The following is a 23,505-nucleotide window of genomic DNA, read 5'->3' on the forward strand; positions in this document are numbered from 1 at the left end:
TAGATGTTGTCATCAAGCTCATCAATCCATCACCTGCTGTTTTCCACAGATACAACAAAGTATGTTTTAAACGTTTAGCCTTAGTGATTAAACTTCAAACGACACATATATAAAACAGACGACTTCACTAAATTCATATTTTTATTTACATAAATGCCATTTTTTCTACATTCTTGTTTTGACTTGGATACATATAGGCCTACTCAAATGATTCGTTTACATTGCCAGCTTTGTTTACATGTGACTTGTAAAACGAGATCACGGATATTTGCAGGGCAACTAGATAAAGACATCCATACTCACCCGAGGCCAGCTGCATCCAGGCGCAGATTTTGTAAACTGTGGCGGAGTTACAGAAGAAGAAGAGCCCGAAGCACACAATACAGCCCACGATCAGGAGCATGGCGATCCCCACGAAGAACATAGCGGTCCTGAACGCGCTAGAGGGAATCGTGGCAAAGTCCAGCGGGCTTCCTTTGCACGTCAGCTCCGAGGTCAGGGCATTGCCGATACAGTAGTGAAACAGACCAAAGTATCCCGCCTGAGGCGTGTTCACGCTGTCTCCTATCCAGTAGGGCTGTATGAAGCAAACTACCAAGATGATGGCAAAGCATACGGTGAAAATCGCCCAAAGGGCGCCTATCGCCCGGGCGTTTCTCACATAGTTTGTGTGGTAGATCTTAGCAGCTTCACGGGCCGGTAGCATCTTTTCCATCTTGGCAGAAAACGTGGCTGAGTCGTGAGTTTACAAAATAAATAAATACATAAAATGCAATATCATTAACAATAATACAGCAGCACAATTACAGTTCATCGATATTTGTATTGCCTCTGTTAAAAGTGATCAGTTCCCACGCTCCACTTCAAAGCCCAGCGTTACTTGTCCACTTTTGAACCACACGTCTCTGGTACGGTTTTTTATACCACAATATCTTCCTCTTTTCTTCCCCGCAGTTCAAAACATCTCGTATCTTCACAAGCTCACTAAGGAGTTCAGATGTTAAGTAGCCTTGTCTAATTCTTGGAACGCTCAAAGAGTCATCAGATACACCATATATCTGGTAATGCCTCTATATGACGGATTCGATGCCTTTAATAATAACTGGCCATTTGTTAATGGTGTGCTTCCTTGCTCTCTCTCTCTCTCTCTCTCTCTCTCTCTCTCTCTCTCTCTCTCTCTCTCTCTCTCTCTCTCTCTCTCTCTCTCTCTCTCTCTCTCTCTCTCTGTCTCTCTCTCTCTCTCTCTCTGTCCTCGGTCGGATAATGATTCAGGACCTTGGACAGCTTCTTATAGTTAATGACGTCTTCCCGACGCGTCGGAAGAAGTTGCTTGTCAACAGGAGATCTTGTCTCCAGTTACCGCAGGATCCATGTCTTTGAAACGCCACTCAGCATGAGTATTTAATGCATGTTCTTGCTGTGCTGATGTTTACTGTGGGCTGTGCATTCAAAATACTTGCTTTAGTTCTGTGTTATAACCAAACAACTACATTATATAACAATTACATATACATAATATACACGCGCCTACACCGCACGCAATATGCTGTTAATTCACAACACTGTTAATTCACAACACTGTTAATTCACAACACTGTTAATTCACAACACTGTTACACGAATAGCTTCTGAGGATGCCTCTTTAACACCGCTTCCAGTCCTACTTAAAACTTGAATCTTAAAAAAAAGTTCAACAAGAAACAAACGTGTATTAGTATATAAGTAACATTTACATTTCAGACCAATGCACCATTTATTATTATTATTATTATTATTATTATTATTATTATTATTATTATTATTATTATTATTATTATTATTATTAGTAGTAGTAGTAGTAGTAGCAGTAGCAGTCGCAGTAGTAGTAGTAGTAGTAGTAGTAGTAGTAGACTGTTTTGAATTTCTGTATAATAAAGTCGTCTTGCTGTCAGGAGGCTAAAACGACTCGTTGGTTGTCAGCAGGAACAGTCAAAAAGCGGCCGTATTTAGATGTGCCACTGTCTGGACTAATTGAAACGTCAGGCTTTTCATTAGGAAGCAGTGCCAGCAGGTGTTTTCATTAGGAAGCAGTGCGAGCAGGTGTTTTCATTAGGAAGCAGTGTGAGCAGGTGTTTTCATTAGGAAGCAGTGCGAGCAGGTGTTTTCATTAGGAAGCAGTGCATTAGGAAGCAGTGGGAGCAGGTGTTTTCATTAGGAGGCAGTGCGAGCAGGTGTTTTCATTAGGAAGCAGTGCGAGCAGGTGTTTTCATTAGGAAGCAGTGCAAGCAGGTGTTTTCATTAGGAAGCAGTGCCAGCAGGTGTTTTCATTAGGAAGCAGTGCGAGCAGGTGTTTTCATTAGGAAGCAGTGCGAGCAGGTGTTTTCATTAGGAAGCAGTGCCAGCAGGTGTTTTCATTAGGAAGCAGTGCTAGCAGGTGTTTTCATTAGGAAGCAGTGCATCAGGTGTTTTCATTAGGAAGCAGTGCTAGCAGGTGTTTTCATTAGGAAGCAGTGCATCAGGTGTTTTCATTAGGAAGCAGTGCTAGCAGGTGTTTTCATTAGGAAGCAGTGCTAGCAGGTGTTTTCATTAGGAAGCAGTGCCAGCAGGTGTTTTCATTAGGAGGCAGAGCGAGCAGGTGTTTTCATTAGGAAGCAGTGCTAGCAGGTGTTTTCATTAGGAAGCAGTGCGAGCAGGTGTTTTCATTAGGAAGCAGTGCATCAGGTGTTTTCATTAGGAAGCAGTGCGAGCAGGTGTTTTCATTAGGAAGCAGTGCATCAGGTGTTTTCATTAGGAAGCAGTGCATTGGAAAGCAGTGCATCAGGTGTTTTCATTAGGAAGCAGTGCATCAGGTGTTTTCATTAGGAAGCAGTGCATTAGAAAGCAGTGCGAGCAGGTGTTTTCATTAGGAAGCAGTGCGAGCAGGTGTTTTCATTAGGAAGCAGTGCGAGCAGGTGTTTTCATTAGGATGCAGTGCGAGCAGGTGTTTTCATTAGGAAGCAGTGCGAGCAGGTGTTTTCATTAGGAAGCAGTGCGAGCAGGTGTTTTCATTAGGAAGCAGTGCGAGCAGGTGTTTGCATTAGGAAGCAGTGCATCAGGTGTTTTCATTAGGAAGCAGTGCATTAGAAAGCAGTGCTAGCAGGTGTTTTCATTAGGAAGCAGTGCGAGCAGGTGTTTTCATTAGGAAGCAGTGCGAGCAGGTGTTTTCATTAGGAAGCAGTGCCATCAGGTGTTTTCATTAGGAAGCAGTGCTAGCAGGTGTTTTCATTAGGAAGCAGTGCATCAGGTGTTTTCATTAGGAAGCAGTGCTAGCAGGTGTTTTCATTAGGAAGCAGTGCATCAGGTGTTTTCATTAGGAAGCAGTGCTAGCAGGTGTTTTCATTAGGAAGCAGTGCTAGCAGGTGTTTTCATTAGGAAGCAGTGCCAGCAGGTGTTTTCATTAGGAGGCAGAGCGAGCAGGTGTTTTCATTAGGAAGCAGTGCTAGCAGGTGTTTTCATTAGGAAGCAGTGCGAGCAGGTGTTTTCATTAGGAAGCAGTGCATCAGGTGTTTTCATTAGGAAGCAGTGCGAGCAGGTGTTTTCATTAGGAAGCAGTGCATCAGGTGTTTTCATTAGGAAGCAGTGCTAGCAGGTGTTTTCATTAGGAAGCAGTGCTAGCAGGTGTTTTCATTAGGAAGCAGTGCTAGCAGGTGTTTTCATTAGGAAGCAGTGCATCAGGTGTTTTCATTAGGAAGCAGTGCATTGGAAAGCAGTGCATCAGGTGTTTTCATTAGGAAGCAGTGCATCAGGTGTTTTCATTAGGAAGCAGTGCATTAGAAAGCAGTGCGAGCAGGTGTTTTCATTAGGAAGCAGTGCCAGCAGGTGTTTTCATTAGGAAGCAGTGCGAGCAGGTGTTTTCATTAGGAAGCAGTGCGAGCAGGTGTTTTCATTAGGAAGCAGTGCGAGCAGTTGTTTTCATTAGGAAGCAGTGCGAGCAGGTGTTTTCATTAGGAAGCAGTGCGAGCAGGTGTTTGCATTAGGAAGCAGTGCATCAGGTGTTTTCATTAGGAAGCAGTGCATTAGAAAGCAGTGCTAGCAGGTGTTTTCATTAGGAAGCAGTGCGAGCAGGTGTTTTCATTAGGAAGCAGTGCGAGCAGGTGTTTTCATTAGGAAGCAGTGCGAGCAGGTGTTTTCATTAGGAAGCAGTGCATCAGGTGTTTTCATTAGGAAGCAGTGCATCAGGTGTTTTCATTAGGAAGCAGTGCAAGCAGGTGCACATTGGAGATTTCCCTTGAGGAACTCGGCACCGCAACAACTGAAAAGAAGCTCTGAATTATTTAGCATGCCTCAAGAAAACAATATCAACAATATCATTCAAAACAAGGGTAACTAAGTGTTTGAGTGAGGGCAAAGTGCTATTACTAATTGAATGTACAGTGCTATTACTAATTGAAGGTGCAGTGCTATTACTAATTGAATGTGCTGTGCTATTATTAATTGAATGTACAGTGCTATTACTAATTGAATGTGCTGTGCTATTATTAATTGAATGTACAGTGCTATTACTAATTGAATGTACAGTGCTATTACTAATTGAATGTACAGTGCTATTACTAATTGAATGTGCAGTGCTATTATTAATTGAACGTACAGTGCTTTTACTAATTGAATGTGCTGTGCTATTATTAATTGAATGTGCTGTGCTATTATTAATTGAATGTACAGTGCTATTACTAATTGAATGTACAGTGCTATTACTAATTGAATGTGCAGTGCTATTATTAATTGAATGTACAGTGCTATTACTAATTGAATGTGCTGTGCTATTATTAATTGAATGTGCTGTGCTATTACTAATTGAATGTGCAGTGCTATTACTAATTGAATGTGCTGTGCTATTATTAATTGAATGTGCTGTGCTATTATTAATTGAATGTACAGTGCTATTACTAATTGAATGTGCAGTGCTATTATTAATTGAATGTACAGTGCTATTACTAATTGAATGTGCTGTGCTATTATTAATTGAATGTGCTGTGCTATTACTAATTGAATGTACAGTGCTATTACTAATTGAATGTGCAGTGCTATTATTAATTGAATGTGCAGTGCTATTACTAATTGAATGTGCAGTGCTATTACTAATTGAATGTGCTGTGCTATTATTAATTGAATGTGCTGTGCTATTATTAATTGAATGTACAGTGCTATTACTAATTGAATGTACAGTGCTATTACTAATTGAATGTGCAGTGCTATTATTAATTGAATGTACAGTGCTATTACTAATTGAATGTGCTGTGCTATTACTAATTGAATGTGCAGTGCTATTATTAATTGAATGTACAGTGCCAGTATTTGAGTTTGTATTTATGAAAGAGGAGCTTTTCTAAATGTCTCTTAGATGTTATGTCGGTGTACAACAGAAGCACTCTTAACATACGCAGTGAAAAGGGATGAACTGCAACGACTGCTCAACTCAACCCTAACCCCAAACATGTCTGTTTCCAGTCTCTATATTCAAATAAATTAAAAATAACAATAATAATAAAAATAAAAAACGCTAGAATAAAAATATGCAATTCTATCAGATTGCAGTTGTGTTCCCATTTGGAAATGCTTTTAGTAAATATAGAAGCCTGGGTTTGTCAATTTTTTAAAAGTAATCTAACATCTGCTACCTTGTCCAGTATCCACTTAGCAACTGCATGGCAATAAACTGGGATACAGTATAGGCTAGAATGTTAATTTCAACAAACAGAAGATCCTGGAAAGATCCTGTTTGCTCTCTGTGAGATTTCACCATGTGGTATTAATAATAGTTAATAATACGTGCCAGGTTTTAAACTTCTGTTCCCTATGAGATAAGAGCCGCTATCACGTGAAGTTACATTATATAAGACAGAGTTTGAAGAACTGGATACATCACATCAGCTTTTCCCCAGCACAGCACCCCAGAGGATACCCGAACCACCTTCGCCATGAGAACGCTCCTCGTCTTTATCGCCTGCTCACTGGCTGCTGTGATGGCAGCTCCTCCTCAAAACAAAGGAATATTCATTAACCTGGTAAGACAGGATCCTTTTATACCCGCCTTTCTTTCTTACATCAAAGTCGCTTGCTCTACATACATACACACCGAATGTATTAGAATGTAGATGACGGGTGTGCTTTGGACCTAATCAGCGTTATATATTGTGAACAACTTGTTCCCAGTGTGGTACATTGTGTATTTGTGTTTGTTTATCAAAATCCTTGTGAATAAACTTCAGAATAAGATTACTCTTTACCTCCAATCTGTAAAGCTTTGTTTTTATTACTTATGCGTTTGCAGGAGAATGGCGAGTTGTGTTTCAACAGCCTCCAGTGTAAAAGCTCCTGTTGTCACAGGACCTCAGGGGTCAGCTTGGCTCGATGTGTCCATTTAGCTGCCGACAAGCAAGAATGCTCTGTAAAGGTAAGCAACCCTAGTTCACCGGTCCACTAACGGAGCCTAAAGGAATGCATGCTCTTAGCGGACAGCCCCAAGACCACCGCTCGCCAAGACCCAGCCAACATATGGCAAGCCAAATTATCATTCAGAGACATTTCACATTGCATGTTAACATATCTTGAAATATTTAGAGATATCTGTAAATAAACCATTTAAGATATCTTCATTTCATTTTGAGATATTTAAAAATGAAAGAGATCTCTAATTAATTTACAGATATCTTTAAATAATTTTTTGCTAGCATTTTACGCCAAACTGTCATTTAGAGATATATCAAAATAACTTCCTGTTAATTTAGAGATATCTCTAAATTAGTTTAAAATATATCTATTTATAAACGGACTTCCTGGCCATTTTTAGACATCTCTAAATGAACAGGAAGTTATTTTGAGCTCAAATGATTTCGAGATATCTCTAAATGAATGAGAAGTAATTTCGAGATATCTTAAACTGAATTTAAAATATCTGAAAATTATTTGAAGATATCTGAAAGTGCATTTTAGATATTTCAAGCTCATCATTTTTATTTTGTATTTTAGATATTTTAAAATATTTTAAGATATATTAAAATAGTTTGAAATATTTGGAAATGATTCAGAGATGATAATTGGACTTGCTGTACCAGCACACCGAGGGCCGGAGTTAGGATGGAGCGTTGCACCAGTACGATGTGCTGGAGGTCTAATTGTATTCTGATTGGGCACCATTAAGCTTAGCTGAACGAGCATTGATACCCAAGACTGTTGTAGAAGATTTGGTATAATAACACCCAAAACATGTTCTTACCTGTCAATAGCATTACGGCGTTTTTATACAACACTGCAGAGCAGTTTCGTGAATATTCAAAGCATAGGTCAGTAGCTGACAGATTGCAGCACACCGGCTGTGCGAATGGAACAGCTGGTTAAATAATACATGACGAGGTCAAAACTACATCAAATAAAAGAAAAACAGCATCTTGCTAAGAGTGGAGATAAGGGCTGGCTTCAATCCAAGGTTGCGATGCTTCTCTCGCTTATAAAACCGATTCAAGCTTCAGCGGAAGGTTTTGCAGATGGGTTCAGAGCCCTCTGTTAGCACTAATTACATAAACTAACATTAGGCAGTCCGAGAGTAGCGCTCATCTGGGCCTGTGAAACCAGCCACAGGTCTTTCCTTGAGCTTCTAGTTTAATTTGATGTCTTTTAAATCACGGATCATCTTCTCCGTTTCAAAGATTCCTTCCATCAGGGAACTACTTTAGGATTGGACATACTATTTCTAGCTTCAAGGAAGTAACAAACACACACTTTCCAATTTTTAAAATACCAAATACAATACAATGCTGGCACATCTACTGAGTGAGTTATTAGAGATTTCTATGGGGTAAATATTCACTATATTCTCAAGACTGGTAAGAAATACAACAACATATGAAACGTAATCATTTTCGAATTCCTTCTCATCTGAGTGGCTTGGACTCCATTCAGATAATCAATAGCCAATCTTGTACTGAAGCTGTCAAGAGATCCAGATCCAGTGATTTGGATCATCCTGATAAATCAGTTTGCAAGTCAAACCCAAAGTGTTTACCAGGGTCTTCTAGCACAGATTCTTCAGCACATCCCGGCAAATTAAGACTAGAGTGCCCTCTAGTGGTTTGTTTGATATATATATATATATATATATATATATATATATATATATATATATATATATATATATATATCTGGAATGTCCAGTGTTTAGGGGTCTATTCACAAAGCTTTAACCCAGGTGGGTTTTGATACAATGTTTGCCGATGAGACTTCTGACTCAACCACTATTTAAAAAAGTTTTAGTAGCATTAATAATATATCCGTATTTTTTTTCAATAACTATATATTACTGTAATTCTCACGATGATAAGCAAACAGTGATGTATCTTTTGATAAAGACTGACATGCATGCGATTTGTGGGAGTTACAGTCATGCTGTATTTTGATAAAGACTGACATGCATGCGATTTGTGGGAGTTACAGTCATGCTGTATTTTGATAAAGACTGACATGCATGCGATTTGTGGGAGTTACAGTCATGCTGTATTTTGATAAAGACTGACATGCATGCGATTTGTGGGAGTTACAGTCATGCTGTATTTTGATAAAGACTGACATGCATGCGATTTGTGGGAGTTACAGTCATGCTGTATTGTGTTTTTCAGACTCTATATGGGACCTACTACCGCTGTCCGTGTGAAAGTGGTCTCAAGTGTAAGTCTGGCATCAGCATCGGTGGTTCCATCACAAACACCAACTTCGGAGTCTGTTACGATCCCAGTGAAGAGGTGTCCCGTGACACGGCAGAATCTTCTTAAACAGACACACCCTGTCCCACTCAACTGCTCCAGCACTCTCCTGCTAACACTGACAAACGGTTCTGCGGTTGCAGATGCTGTTTCTCTTAAACACCGCACAGCTTGGATGACATCCTCACAGCATTCCTGGATAGCAATGGAGTGGAGTGACCCCCCCCCCCCCCTTTACTCTATCAAATAAATCAGTGCTTTGCAACAGACCTTCTGCATGCTTCTTGTTTCGCACATTCAGTAATTACAGATTCATATTTAATCATTCATATTGTACTTACCTGACAGTGCTACACGATAAAGTACTTTATATCGATTTATTATCTATTTGGAACAACAGAGTTCTCAGTACATTCAGTGTGCGAAAACCAGGAAAGAGGGGAAATACTGGCACTCCTATAGGACAGAACTTTAATGCAAATGAAAAAAAAAACCCCACATTATTCCAGGCTAATTTAGTTCTGTGTTTGATACAAGCTGATCAGTCACTTGTATCTAAAACAACAACAGCAGCAATGCGGTAGAGGTAAAGATTCTTCTTGGTTTATTGGAGTCTATGTTTGCAATAGTAATGTACCACACAGTCATCACTGTGTTACACGAGCTTGCTGACGATGCTGATGGTGGCGCTCTTGACTCACGTGTCATTGTGGTTCATGAGTGGCAGCAGCTTGTTGAGAAGCGGGGAGTCGGAGCTGAAGAGAAGCACATACAGGGACTCCTCGTTGTACTCCCACTGCACACACGAGGAGTTCTCGCTCTTGAGGCTCTCGTTCAGGTTGCCCACGAAGGCCAGGAGCTGGTATATGATGTATTTATTCACAAAGGGGTTGAAGAGGTGGAGGAACGCAGGCTCGACCTACACCACAGAGGTGGAAGAGTAAAGCGAAACACACACACGCATGCACACACGCACACACACTGTCAGTAACAGGCGTAGGGCACCGATTTGACAAGATGGGGGTTATTCAATTGATCTAAACGACTGGTGGGTCTAAATACCGCCACTGTTTGAATATTAAAATAGGACCAAACCTTGGATTTTGCTACAAGGCTAAAATACACTTAAGAGACTTGTGACATGTCAGTAATTCATGCAGCCCAGCTGAGTGCCTGAAATCAGTCCTTTAATCATGCTGAACTATGTTACATGCATGAAGTACAAGCAGGAGAGATTACACATACAGTAAGGGTTCATTAAAAGAGGGTCAGCACCCACAGTCATCTGGTAGATTATCTGCAAAACAATTTACAAAAGAATAAAGACACAAAACTCACCTTGGAGTTCAGCAAAACATAGGCGAGGCCTCGGTTTGTAGACAGACTGAATAGGATTCTTGTGATAATCATCTAAAAACAAGTCATTTTATCAAAAGGTGTCTTCACTTATAAATGTTTCCCATAGCAACAGCAGAGCAAAGAGTAATACAGCACAGTGAAAGCCTGGGAAAGCATAGGGAAGCATTGCAATAAATAATGAGGTATGGTAAAACATATTAATAAACAAGGCAACCACTATGATAAATGCATAGTATGACCATTGGAAACGCATGGGAACTCTGCAGAAAATACCATGCAAAGATACTATTATTATTAAAAATAGTGTTATTAGAAGAAACAGAAACCTTACATAAATTGAAACAAGTGCTGTGTGGTTAATGCATCGATTTCACTGAGGAGACTGCCTTGTAGCCCCCGTCTCCTCATCTCTGTTACTGGCACGTACCGAGACCCTGCCACTGTAGCGCGCTGTCTGCAGGATGCGCAGGTACTCCGGAATGCCCTTCAGGATCTCGGGATGGTTCCCGCTGCAGAGCGCCAGTGTGCTGATCAGCCCGAGGCCAGCTATCTGCTGCTCCAGGCACGCACTCTGGGCTGAGAAATAAATAATCCGGGGGATGCACTTCTAGAAAAACACACAGAAAGAAAGCAAGGAAAAGCTGTCTTTACATAGCGGTGGCCTTGTTTCCAGAGCTTGGCTGCACCAGCTATGTAACTTTAGTTTTTACTAACGTTGCTTTTACACATCACCTTAGGAGAGGCTGTTCGTTTTTAAGCTGGTGGTTTACCATGGGGGTGGTCACAATATTGGGCTTGTCAATTTGAACAAGCCATTGCTTTCTCTATTGCTGTGCAGTACCTGCATCTCCTTTTGGTTGCTGAAGTTCCCTGCCAAGCTGTTGAGGACTTGGAAGCAGTTTGTTGTAACCACCATGTCTTCATCCTCCAGCATTGCAGCAATGATGCCAATCTGAACAGGCAAAAATGTCACTTCCTGAATGGAGAATAGAGGAACAGTCAACTGCAGCATTGTCATTCTTATTCTTAACCCTGCGTTGCATGTAGTGAGTTCCAAACATTCAAAAATGTAAACTTGACAAAAACACATAACCTATTAATAGTGCACAACAGTGCCAGCATGAAAATGAAAGAATTCCTTTACACAGGGACACGAACTGATCAGAAACACATCAGCCTGGCCCATGGGGTCAACCTGGCTTTCATGGTGCTCAGCACCGGAGTGAGGCTGAGACCATGGGAATGAGGCTGGGACCATGGGAGTGAGGCTGGGCCCATGGGAGTGAGGGTGAGACCATGGGAGTAAGACTGGGACCATGGGAGTGAGGCTGGGATCATGGGAGTGAGGGTGAGACCATGGGAGTGAGTCTGGGACCATGGGAGTGAGGCTGGGACCATGGGAGTGAGGGTGAGACCATGGGAGTGAGGCTGGGACCATGGGAGTGAGGCTGGGATCATGGGAGTGAGGGAGTGAGGCTGGGACCATGGGAGTGAGGCTGGGACCATGCGAGTGAGGCTGGGCCCATGTCAGTGAGGGTGAGATCATGGGAGTGAGGCTGGGACCATGGCAGTGATGCTGGGATCATGGGAGTGAGGGTGAGACCATGGGAGTGAGTCTGGGACCATGGGAGTGAGGCTGGGACCATGGGAGTGAGGCTGGGACCATGGGAGTGAGGGTGAGACCATGGGAGTGAGGCTGGGACCATGGGAGTGAGGGTGAGACCATGGGAGTGAGTCTGGGACCATGGGAGTGAGAGAGTAAGGCTGGGACCATGGGAGTGAGGCTGGGACCATGGGAGTGAGGGTGAGATCATGGGAGTGAGGGTGAGACCATGGGAGTGAGTCTGGGACCATGGGAGTGAGGCTGGGACCATGGGAGTGAGGGAGTGAGGCTGGGACCATGGGAGAGGGTGAGACCATGGGAGTGAGGGTGAGACCATGGGAGTGAGTATGGGACCATGGGAGTGAGGCTGGGACCATGGGAGTGAGGGTGAGACCATGGGAGTGAGGCTGGGACCATGGGAGTGAGCCTGGGACCATGGGAATGAGGGTGAGACCATGGGAGTGAGGGTGAGACCATGGGAGTGAGGGTGAGACCATGGGAGTGAGGCTGGGACCATGGGAGTGAAGCTCACCAGCAGCACAGGAAGTGATACCATACCAGGAAGCAGAGATTTAAATCCTAACTCTATAGTATTGCATTAAAAATCCCTCATCAAACGAACCAGTGTAAACGCTGGTTTATTTTTAAAGCTCTGTGACCAGGTTCCGTTGTTGCTAATGTTTTAACAGGAGGCAAGCCTGCAGCCTCACCGTGTGTTCACACAGCTCCAGATACTGACGGATCTCACACAGGAGGGCAGCCCTGCCGTGTGTGCTGTTCTTCTCCACCAGCTGCTCAAACAGCCTGCTTAAGTGTTCCGGGTTTTGAGTTTTCTTCAACTTCTTCACTTTACCAGCGCACTCTAATACATGTGAAAAAACAAACACAATACATTCCCTTATTCTATTATATCTGAGATAGTTAGATATGTTTGAAATATATGCACAATATATTAAGAGGACAAAAAAATATGTTCAGTATATAGATTGTCGTAATTTATTTAACTTTATTGTCAAACCAGCACAGACAATTATGTTTTCCACACAGAAAGAAGCCACACCCTACCGTCGATTTCCGATCAATTCTCTTCAGGATTCTTTAACGTCACTGTTTTTTTTTAGACGATTCAATGTATTTTTTCAGCAGGAAGGAATGACTGCTTCTCCAAGCACTTTGAAGAACTTAGCGGAAAAGAGGGGTTTGATCATAGCAACGACAATGAGGGCAGTGTATTGACGTTTTAACAACGTGTGTTCTGATGAGTCTGTCAGCATCCTCACTCGGTGTGTGTGGCGCTGAGCGTTCCTAACTGCGCGCTCAGTGAGCGGAGTTTCAAATGAAAACAGACCGTGCAAAAGAATGGAATGCGCTCTGAACGCCAGTTACACTTGCGGGCACTGACTGCGAGCCGCGAGATGGCAACGTGCGTGAAAATCTTCACGTCACCTTCCTAACTAATGGCTGTAAGCTGCCCATTCTGCTGATCATTGGAATGCTTTCAGCTTGCTCTGTAGTGGTGCTGGTTTTGTGTTTTGTTTGATATTAATAGCAGTGAGATAGTTGAGTGAATGCAATGCCACCTCATCGGTGTTCGTGGTGTTGCGAGCGAACACCAGTTCTCAACCCCGCCCCGTACCTGTACGCTGACTGCATATGCATATGGCTTACATTGAAGCCTAGCGTTTTCTCAAAAATATAAATAACCTCAAGTACACCTTTGTAAAATAGTTTTGCAAAGGTAGCATACTTATTATTATTATTATTATTATTATTATTATTATTATTATTATTATTATTATACCGCTGGCCTGCACTCGATCATATTGCGGGTCAGTAGGGTTCTGTTGCACAAGTAGGCTGCGCATTTGCATCGGGAGCGGTCTTCAAAGGTGCCAATGTGTCCTTGTAAACGCCATCCATCAGATTGCCTGTTTAACAGAACGGCTGTACTCACAAAGCAGATCAATACGCCGCATCTGTCTCATCGAGCGCTGCGTTTGGTAATTGAATACAATTCTCAGCAGTGTGACAGTGCCATCTGTTACTGCTGGTCCATGGTGCAGCCACATGGCTGTTTCTTACTGAGTGTTACTGCCAGGGTCAATAATGTATGAATTTAGATGGGACACATATCTACATATACTACATATCTGTGCCAGTTCTGTATATTTAAAATGTATTCTAAACATAGCAGTGAGCATATCAATCAGTCTTTATTTCTTATATACACCTTTCGTGATGAAGCGCCTCAAATCGCTTTCCAGATCAAAACAACAAATGAACAGCATACAGAACAATTCTGAGAAATAGTAAAAAGAAAACATGATGATAAAATCCCCCTTTAAATGACATACATCAAAATGATATAAAAAATTGGATGATACATTTTTTTCATTAACATACATATGCCAAATGATTTTAAAAAATGGTTTTAATCTTATAATCTTATAAAATGTGGCAGACATACTAAAATACTCAAATATGCATTTCATAATAGCAGAGCCAAAAACTAAAATCAAAGTGCAACACTCACGCCACCTGAAATATAAGCATCATATACAACATTTGTGTTATTGTGTCAGATGTTTGTTCATATGGTTTGAGAAGAGACTGACAATGAAAAGAAAACTCTAACACAACAGTGTGTGAGTGTGTGTGTGTGTGTGTGTGTGTGTGTTTGTGTGTGTGTGTGTGTGTGTGTGTGTGTGTGTGTGAGTGTGGCATTGTTCAAGCTTTATATTTAGAATCTGTTTATATGTAGAATCTGTTCTTTATATTTAGAATCGGGTCTTTATATTTAGAATCGGTTCTTTATATTTAGAATCGGTTCTTTATATTTAGAATCAGGTCTTTATATTTAGAATCGTGTCTTTATATTTAGAATCGGGTCTTTATATTTAGAATCGGTTCTTTATATTTAGAATCTTTTTATATGTAGAATCTGTTCTTTATATTTAGAATCGGTTCTTTATATTTAGAATCTGTTTTAGTAAGTTTTTAATTCTGAACAAAATAATAATATTAAATCAGGTGTCCCAAAAAAATAAGAAATGTCACAATTTCAGATTCACATTATGTTGCTTAATATTACCAAGAAAAAAACTGTTTTCTGGCAAATGAGCAAAATGTGGTGGAAAAACTGTATAACCCACAAATGTTTCAGTTTTTAGGACATTGTATTCAGCAGGTGATCAGAAGCAAGGAGAGGTTATCTGAAGACATGTTAAATGGGGGGTTATCGTGTTCTTTTCCCAGGACACACTCATTTGATGATTTATAAATGATACTGAAGCTGTTTTACAGTATGATTCGATGGCTCGGCCCCAAGGGATCCCCTCCATCAGTAATGACATGTTGTGACAGTAATAAGGGTCATATTTCAGCACTTGGGTCCCGAGATCACAGGCACCAATTACTGTGAGGGAGATGTAATCCCCAGTGATACGAGGGTCAATTACAAACTTTCAAAATACTGTATAACATTAACATATTTAATCAAACACAAGGTCTCTCTCTCTCTCTCTCTCTCTCTCTCTCTCTCTCTCTCTCTCTCTCTCTCTCTCTCTCTCTCTCTCTCAAATTCAATTCAAATTCAAAAATGCTTTATTGGCATGACGAGAGCGCTCAGGTATTGCCAAAGCTTTTATAATACAAAACAGAAATAATAAAACAGAAATACAATTACAGAACATAACAAACACAAAAAAAACATTGTTCCCTTCCCTTTGAACAATATAATGACCTCCCTCCCTCCCTCCTCATCACCAGTAATCCATGGTCGTGTATGCAGGGTGTCACACACTGTCCCTCTGGTTGTGGCAGGCAGACACATACTGTGCTGCTAGATTTGCAGTTCGCTCATCCTCTCCTAGAAGGATGGGGATTTTACTCGAATTGGAGAGGAGGTTAAACTCTGCCATTTGTTTTTTGAATTGGGGGATATATCTCTCCCGTATCTCTGTGTATTTTGGGCAGGACAACAGGAAGTGCATTTCTGTCTCTACCTCTCCCAGATCACAGTGACAGCACAGCCTTTTTTCTTTGGCAATCCAGGTTTTTTTGTGCCGGCCAGTTTCGATGGCCAGGCTGTGGTCACTGAGTCTGTACTTGGTCAGGATCTGTCTTTGTTTTGTGTGTTTGACCCTGACCAGATATTCTGCAAGGGTAAATTCTTTTTTTAGGGCCAGATAGCATTGTAATTTATTGTGTGATTCAATTTCGTTATTCCAATGTACTTTATAATTGTTTTCCAGATTTAGATTAATTTGTTTCATTTTTTGTGCTGGGAGTTTTTTGTTGGTGGTGTTCTGAAGCTCGCTGGTATTAATTTGACTTATTTGGCTGAGCTTCAGTACCATTCTACTGAGAGGATTCTCTTGTGGGGGCTGTGAGCAGCTCCGCAGTGCAGTGTGGTGGTAGGACTGCGGATCAGCCTGCTGTAGATGGACCCAGTAGTTGAGTGCTCGTTTCTGTATGGAGTAGAGTAAGGGGAATTGGCCCAATTCAGCCCTGCAACCGCTATTGGCTGCACTCCTGTGAACCTGCAGGAGGTGTTTACAGAATTCCAGATGGAAATTCTCTATGGGGCTTTGATCCCATTTTTTATAATCAGGGTTCATAAGGGGACCCCATACTTCACTACCATACAGAAGGATTGGCTTTATTATGCTGTCGAAAATTTTTAGCCAAATTTTTATTGGTGGTTTAATTTTGTATAGCCGATTCTTTATTGCATAAAAAGCCCTGCGCGCTTTATCTCTTAATGCATTTATAGCCGGTTGAAGTTCCCAGACGCACTGGTCCCAGGCGCTGCTCCTGCTGACTGGCAGCTCTGTGTTGGGGGCGTGGCCTGGGGGACTGGGCCCAATTTTTTAATTTTATTGAGTTTAAAAAAGCCAATTTTATTCTATTGCAGGAGACCCACTCTGACAGCAGCAATGAAGCGCACTGGCTGTCAGAGTGGAAGGGGAAGGCGATTTTAAGTCACGGCTCTAATGTTAGTGCGGGGCTGGCAGTTTTATTCTCTCCGGGGCTGGGAGTAAACGTGGTGTCTGTAGAGGAAGTTGTACAAGGGAGGCTTTTAAAAATTGAATTAAAATTAAATGGTGTTTTTATTGATCTTTTTAATATCTATGCTCCTAATTTGTATAATGACAGGATTTTATTTTTTTAAAAACTCAACCAGGTTTTAGAGAAGTGTGATCCAGAGCATTTTATTTTGGTGGAAGGGGATTTTAACTGTACGCTGGATTTTAATTATGACAGAAATCATGATGAACCCAATCCCCAATCTGCGAGAGAGCTGGCTGGCGTGCTGACAAAATTTGATTTAGTTGACATAAATTTACATAATCGATCTAAACAATATACTTGGATTAAATTAAATTAAATAATGGTCAACTGTCTGGAGCACGGTTAGATAGATTTTACACCCAAAAGCACCACCTTAATAGAATTATTGGCAGCAGTATTCATCCCACGTCTATCTGATCATCACCTCATCATAGCTGTTTTGTGTTTACCCACTGCACAGCACTCCAAATCCTATTGGCACTTTAATATTAAATTATTACAAGACACACAGTTTAAGGAAACATTCAAACTATTTTGGAATAACTGGAGAAAAGAAAAGAGATGTTTTTCTAATTTGAGACAGTGGTGGGATGTGGGGAAAATCCAAATTAAAATATTCTGTCAGCAATTCACCCAGAACGTCACTAGTGAGTTGAATGCAGTGGCCAGCCAGTAGAGAATGAGATTTTAGAGATTGAGAGAGAACTGGGCGGTCAGAGCACGGAAGGGGCTTATCGCAGTTTGAAAGAGAGGAAACAGCGCCTGGGCAGCCTGCTGGAGGAGAAGGTCAAGGGGTCCCTGGTAAGAGCAAGATTTGTGGAATTAAGAGACATGGACTCCCCCACGACCTTCTTCTTCAGCTTGGAAAAGAAAGAAGCTGAAAGAAAACAAATGCTTACTCTGAAGCTGCCCGGGGGGTGAGAGGTCTCCAGCCCTGCGGAGCTTCGTCAGGCCGCGGTGACATTTTATTCAGAACTGTACCAGGCTGAGGGCTGCGACCAGCAGGAGACGGAGCAGCTGTTGGAAGGTCTCCCTCACCTGGGTGAGGAGGAAAGCCGTGGCCTGGACACCGTCATCACACTGGAGGAGCTCACAACCGCCATCACACAGCTCTCCAATGGAACAGCACCTGGGCTGGATGGGCTGCCTGCTGAATTCTATAAACATTTCTGGAGTTGCATTGGAATTGATCTATACCAGGTGCTGAATGAATGTGTGGTGGAGGGAGAGCTGCCTCTGAGCTGCCGCAGGGCAGTACTGACTTTACTGCCCAAAAAAGGAGACCTCTGTGAGCTGAAGAACTGGCGTCCTGTGTCGTTGCTGTGCTGCGATTATAAGGTCTTTTCCAAAGCTCTGGCCAGCCATTTTAGGGAGTGTATGTGTACTGTGGTGCACAGTGACCAGACATACTGTGTACCAAAACGCTCAATTTTTGATAATTTGTTTTTAATCAGAGATCTTTTTAATGTATCTAAGCTTTTTAACTTAGATTTTGGGCTGGTGTCGCTTGACCAGGAGAAGGCTTTTGACAGGGTAGACCATGGCTTTTTATTTCGCACCCTAGAGGCATTTGGTTTTGGTCCTGTTTTTATTTCTTATATTAAAATTTTATATTCTAATATTTTTAGCCTTGTCAAGATTAATAATTGTCTAAGCCAGCCCTTCCCAGTGGTACAGGGGTGCTCTCTGTCGGGGATGCTCTACGTCATCTCCATTGAACCGCTGCTACACCAGCTGAGGGAGCGTCTCGCTGGCCTGGCCATACCTGCCCTCCCCTCCGCCCAGCCCGTCCGTCTCTCAGCGTACGCTGATGACCTGAATGTGTTTGTAACCAGCGATAAAGACGTGGCGGTGCTGGAGTCATGCACGAGGAGCTATGAAAGAGCCTCCTCAGCACGGGTGAATTGGGCCAAAAGTGGAGCGTTCCTCGCAGGGAGCTGACTGAGAAAGCCTCCTCCAAGAGGGTTGGGGGGCTTGGCTTAGACTGACAGCTGTTTTTAATAACCTCCAGTAAAGTTATTAGAACTGAGCTGGAAAGCTTTTACAGTAACATGTTAAATGCCTGGGGGTTAATTAAGATTTTAAGGATAGATGAAAGCCTCTGTACATGTTTTATTTTTGAGGAGCCTTTGTTTCTTAATAGAATTTTTAACATTGATGCTTTTAATTCAAAACAGCTTTTTTTAGTGTTTTTACAGGCCAGAGTCACCACCCTGGGTCACCTGGTAGATTGGACTGAGTGGCGATGGAAGACTGGGGCCGAGTTGACTGCAGTGTTGGGTCTGTGCTCGGTGCGCTTCATAGGGAGGGTGCTGAGAGAGATCCGAGCCTCCCTGAGCCCAGCAGTGTTGGAGTTTTTGGCGCAGTGCTTCTCAGAGAGGCAGGCCCCGGAGCGTGAGCCTGATTTCCCCTCAGCGCTGCTCTCCCCTGCATTGCCGGAGGAGGAGGAGGGGGGGGGGGAGCGACCCGGGATGCTGTTATCCCTGGATGAAGAGACCAATTTACAGTTTCACTCTGCAGAGAAGAGGCAGCTGTATGGCACTGTGGTTAAGACCCGGCATTATCACAGACTTAAAGACCTGACTGATACCAAGTGGAGGGCTCACCTGGCGATGGAGGAGTCTGTGCGGCCGTCCTGGAGGGTGCTGTACAAGCTGCCTCTGCCCAAGCGCTCTGGGGACCTGCAGTGGCGAGTGTTGCATGGCATTGTCGCCACGAACCGCTGGCTGAGCCGAGTTGACCCAGGTGTGGGGGAGCAGTGCCCCTTCTGTCTTGCCGTGGAAACTGTGTTTCACCTTTTTACAGACTGCCCAGGACTCCGGCCTTTTTTTATTTTTCTAGAAGGCCTGCTGATGAACCTCGGGTGCGTTTTACTAAAGAGTTAGTAATTTTAAGTATTAAGTATTCTTTTAAATATCGTCATCGGTGTGCCCTGATTAATTTTCTCCTGGGTCAAGCGAAGCTGGCGATTTTAAAATCCTGTAAGAACAGATTATCTAGCACTGGTATAGATGATGCCCTGTGTGTTTTTAGAGTTCTGGTTGTAACCAGGGTAAAAGCTGATTTTTCTTATTACAGCATGATGAATGATATGGATAATTTTATGATGAGGTGGTGTATTGAGGATGGGGTGTGTGCAGTGGGTGAAGATGGCATGCTAATGTTTAATTTTTAAAATTGTTGGTGTGTTTTTAGGTTTTTTTGCTGTTTTTAGAATCTTTCAGTTATTTATCTGTGTTTCATTCTTGTTCTATTATGATCAGTGCTGGAATTTACTAGTTTTCTTTATGTTATTTTAATGTTTTGTTGTTTTTCTTTTGTGTTGTTCAATAAAGGGATTTAAAATCAAATCTCTCTCTCTCTCTCTCTCTCTCTCTCTCTCTCTCTCTCTCTCTCTCTTCCCCCAATGAGTCATATATTTTGAATCTTTGAACTCACTGCCATCGCTAATTGTTAATTCAGTCAAATATGCTGCTTCTTTGATGGATTTGTTATTTACCTAAAATACCTGACTTGAGCTCCGAATCTCTAATTGAGTTGTCACGATCTTGTTTCACCACAAGGGGGCAGGAAAGCTCTCCTCACTGCCTCCTCCCCGGAGTTCAGAAGACACTGTAAACGTCATGAGGACAAAGCTGCTAGAAGAAAAGCAGCATCTGAAACAGCATTCAAAACATAAAATAGGATCGAAATATCTATGTGTCAATACCTGATAATCACATAGAATATGGTAATATCAGAGCCATTTTTGCATTTAAATTATTATTATTATTATTATTATTATTATTATTATTATTATTATTATTATTATTATTATTATGTATTTATTTATTTATTTCTTAGCAGACACCCTTATCCAGGGCAACTTACAATGCTTACAAGATATCACATTATACATGATTTCACTTTTTTTTTTTTTTTTTTACATACAATTACTTTGGATCCTATTCACAAACCTTTAAGCACTACACATGGATCAGTATTAGGAGTAGCACAGAGATCAGTATTAGGAGGAGCACAGGGATCAGTATTAGGAGTAGCACAGGGATCAGTATTAGGAGTAGCACAGGGATCAGTAGGAGTAGCACAGGGGTTAGTATTAGGAGTAGCACAGGGATCAGTAGCACAGGGATCAGTATTAGGAGTAGCACAGGGATCAGTAGCACAGGGATCAGTAGGAGTAGCACAGGGATCAGTAGCACAGGGATTAGTATTAGGAGTAGCACAGGGATCAGTAGCACAGGGATCAGTATTAGGAGTAGCACAAGGATCAGTATTAGGAGTAGCACAGGGATCAGTAGCACAGGGATCAGTATTAGGAGGAGCACAGGGATCAGTAGCACAGTGATCAGTATTAGGAGGAGCACAGGGATCAGTAGCACAGGGATCAGTATTAGGAGGAGCACAGGGATCAGTATTAGGAGTAGCACAGGGATCAGTAGCACAGGGATCAGTATTAGGAGTAGCACAGGGATCAGTAGCACAGGGATCAGTATTAGGAGTAGCACAGGGATCAGTATTAGGAGTAGCACAGGGATCAGTAGCACAGGGATCAGTATTAGGAGTAGCACAGGGATCAGTAGCACAGGGATCAGTAGCACAGGGATCAGTATTAGGAGTAGCACAGGGATCAGTAGCACAGGGATCAGTATTAGGAGTAGCACAGGGATCAGTAGCACAGAGATCAGTATTAGGAGTAGCACAGGGATCAGTAGCACAGAGATCAGTATTAGGAGTAGCACAGGGATCAGTATTAGGAGTAGCACAGGGATCAGTAGCACAGGGATCAGTAGCACAGGGATCAGTATTAGGAGTAGCACATGGATCAGTAGCACAGGGATCAGTAGCACAGGGATCAGTATTAGGAGTAGCACAGGGATCAGTAGGAGTAGCACAGGGATCAGTAGCACAGGGATCAGTATTAGGAGTAGCACATGGATCAGTATTAGGAGTAGCACAGGGATCAGTAGCACAGAGATCAGTATTAGGAGTAGCACAGGGATCAGTAGCACAGAGATCAGTATTAGGAGTAGCACAGGGATCAGTATTAGGAGTAGCACAGGGATCAGTAGCACAGGGATCAGTATTAGGAGTAGCACAGGGATCAGTAGCACAGGGATCAGTATTAGGAGTAGCACAGGGATCAGTAGCACAGGGATCAGTATTAGGAATAGCACAGGGATCAGTAGCACAGAGATCAGTATTAGGAGTAGCACAGGGATCAGTAGCACAGGGATCAGTATTAGGAGTAGCACAGGGATCAGTAGCACAGGGATCAGTATTAGGGGTAGCACAGGGATCAGTAGCACAGGGATCAGTATTAGGAGTAGCACAGGGATCAGTAGCACAGGGATCAGTATTAGGAGTAGCACAGGGATCAGTATTAGGGGTAGCACAGGGATCAGTAGCACAGGGATCAGTATTAGGAGTAGCACAGGGATCAGTAGCACAGGGATCAGTATTAGGAGTAGCACAGGGATCAGTAGCACAGGGATCAGTATTAGGAGTAGCACAGGGATCAGTATTAGGAGTAGCACAGGGATCAGTAGCACAGAGATCAGTATTAGGAGTAGCACAGGGATCAGTAGCACAGGGATCAGTATTAGGAGGAGCACAGGGATCAGTATTAGGAGTAGCACAGGGATCAGTAGCACAGGGATCAGTATTATGAGTAGCACAGGGATCAGTAGCACAGGGATCAGTATTAGGAGTAGCACAGGGATCAGTAGCACAGGGATCAGTATTAGGAGTAGCACAGGGATCAGTAGCACAGGGATCAGTATTAGGAGTAGCACAGGGATCAGTATTAGGAGTAGCACAGGGATCAGTAGCACAGGGATCAGTATTAGGAGTAGCACAGGGATCAGTAGCACAGGGATCAGTATTAGGAGGAGCACAGGGATCAGTATTAGGAGTAGCACAGGGATCAGTAGCACAGGGATCAGTATTAGGAGTAGCACAGGGATCAGTAGCACAGGGATCAGTATTAGGAGTAGCACAGGGATCAGTAGCACATAGATCAGTATTAGGAGTAGCACAGGGATCAGTAGCACAGGGATCAGTATTAGGAGTAGCACAGGGATCAGTAGCACAGGGATCAGTATTAGGAGTAGCACAGGGATCAGTAGCACAGGGATCAGTATGAGGAGTAGCACAGGGATCAGTAGCACAGAGATCAGTATTAGGAGTAGCACAGGGATCAGTATTAGGAGTAGTACAGGGATCAGTAGCACAGGTATCAGTATTAGGAGTAGCACAGGGATCAGTATTAGGAGTAGCACAGGGATCAGTAGCACAGGGATCAGTATTAGGAGTAGCACAGGGATCAGTAGCACAGAGATCAGTATTAGGAGTAGCACAGGGATCAGTAGCACAGGGATCAGTATTAGGAGTAGCACAGGGATCAGTATTAGGAGTAGCACAGGGATCAGTAGCACAGGGATCAGTATTAGCAGTAGCACAGGGATCAGTAGCACAGAGATCAGTATTAGGAGTAGCACAGGGATCAGTATTAGGAGTAGCACAGGGATCAGTAGCACAGGGATCAGTATTAGGAGTAGCACAGGGATCAGTAGCACAGGGATCAGTATTAGGAGTAGCACAGGGATCAGTAGCACAGGGATCAGTATTAGGAGTAGCACAGGGATCAGTATTAGGGGTAGCACAGGGATCAGTAGCACAGAGATCAGTATTAGGAGTAGCACATGGATCAGTATTAGGAGTAGCACAGGGATCAGTAGCACAGGGATCAGTATT

General features: G+C 42.6%; 3 protein-coding genes across 3 annotated transcripts; 1 reads left to right on the forward strand and 2 right to left on the reverse strand.

The window, feature by feature from the left end:
• Positions 1–199: 199 nt before the first annotated feature.
• LOC131702032 (LHFPL tetraspan subfamily member 5 protein-like) lies at positions 200–1,241 on the reverse strand. Its single transcript, XM_059003447.1, has one exon. It carries the CDS (start codon positions 713–715, stop codon positions 200–202), a length of 516 nt encoding a protein of 171 aa, XP_058859430.1. The 5' UTR covers positions 716–1,241.
• A 4,653-nt stretch (positions 1,242–5,894) lies between these two features.
• LOC117427264 (colipase-like) lies at positions 5,895–8,967 on the forward strand. The gene is made up of 3 exons (XM_034045698.3): positions 5,895–6,023; positions 6,290–6,412; positions 8,631–8,967. The coding sequence occupies exons 1-3, from the start codon at positions 5,937–5,939 to the stop codon at positions 8,781–8,783; spliced, it is 363 nt and encodes a 120-aa protein (XP_033901589.2). The 5' UTR covers positions 5,895–5,936; the 3' UTR covers positions 8,784–8,967.
• A 338-nt stretch (positions 8,968–9,305) lies between these two features.
• On the reverse strand, positions 9,306–17,852 carry LOC131702033 (armadillo repeat-containing protein 12-like). Its single transcript, XM_059003448.1, has 7 exons — positions 17,788–17,852; positions 14,210–14,214; positions 12,387–12,538; positions 10,915–11,049; positions 10,501–10,680; positions 10,053–10,124; positions 9,306–9,633 (listed from the first exon to the last, which is right to left on the reverse strand). The coding sequence occupies exons 1-7, from the start codon at positions 17,850–17,852 to the stop codon at positions 9,412–9,414; spliced, it is 831 nt and encodes a 276-aa protein (XP_058859431.1). The 3' UTR covers positions 9,306–9,411.
• Between the last annotated feature and the right edge of the window lie 5,653 nt (positions 17,853–23,505).

Source organism: Acipenser ruthenus, chromosome 29 (genome assembly GCF_902713425.1).
Source record: "Acipenser ruthenus chromosome 29, fAciRut3.2 maternal haplotype, whole genome shotgun sequence".
Lineage (NCBI taxonomy): Eukaryota > Metazoa > Chordata > Actinopteri > Acipenseriformes > Acipenseridae > Acipenser > Acipenser ruthenus.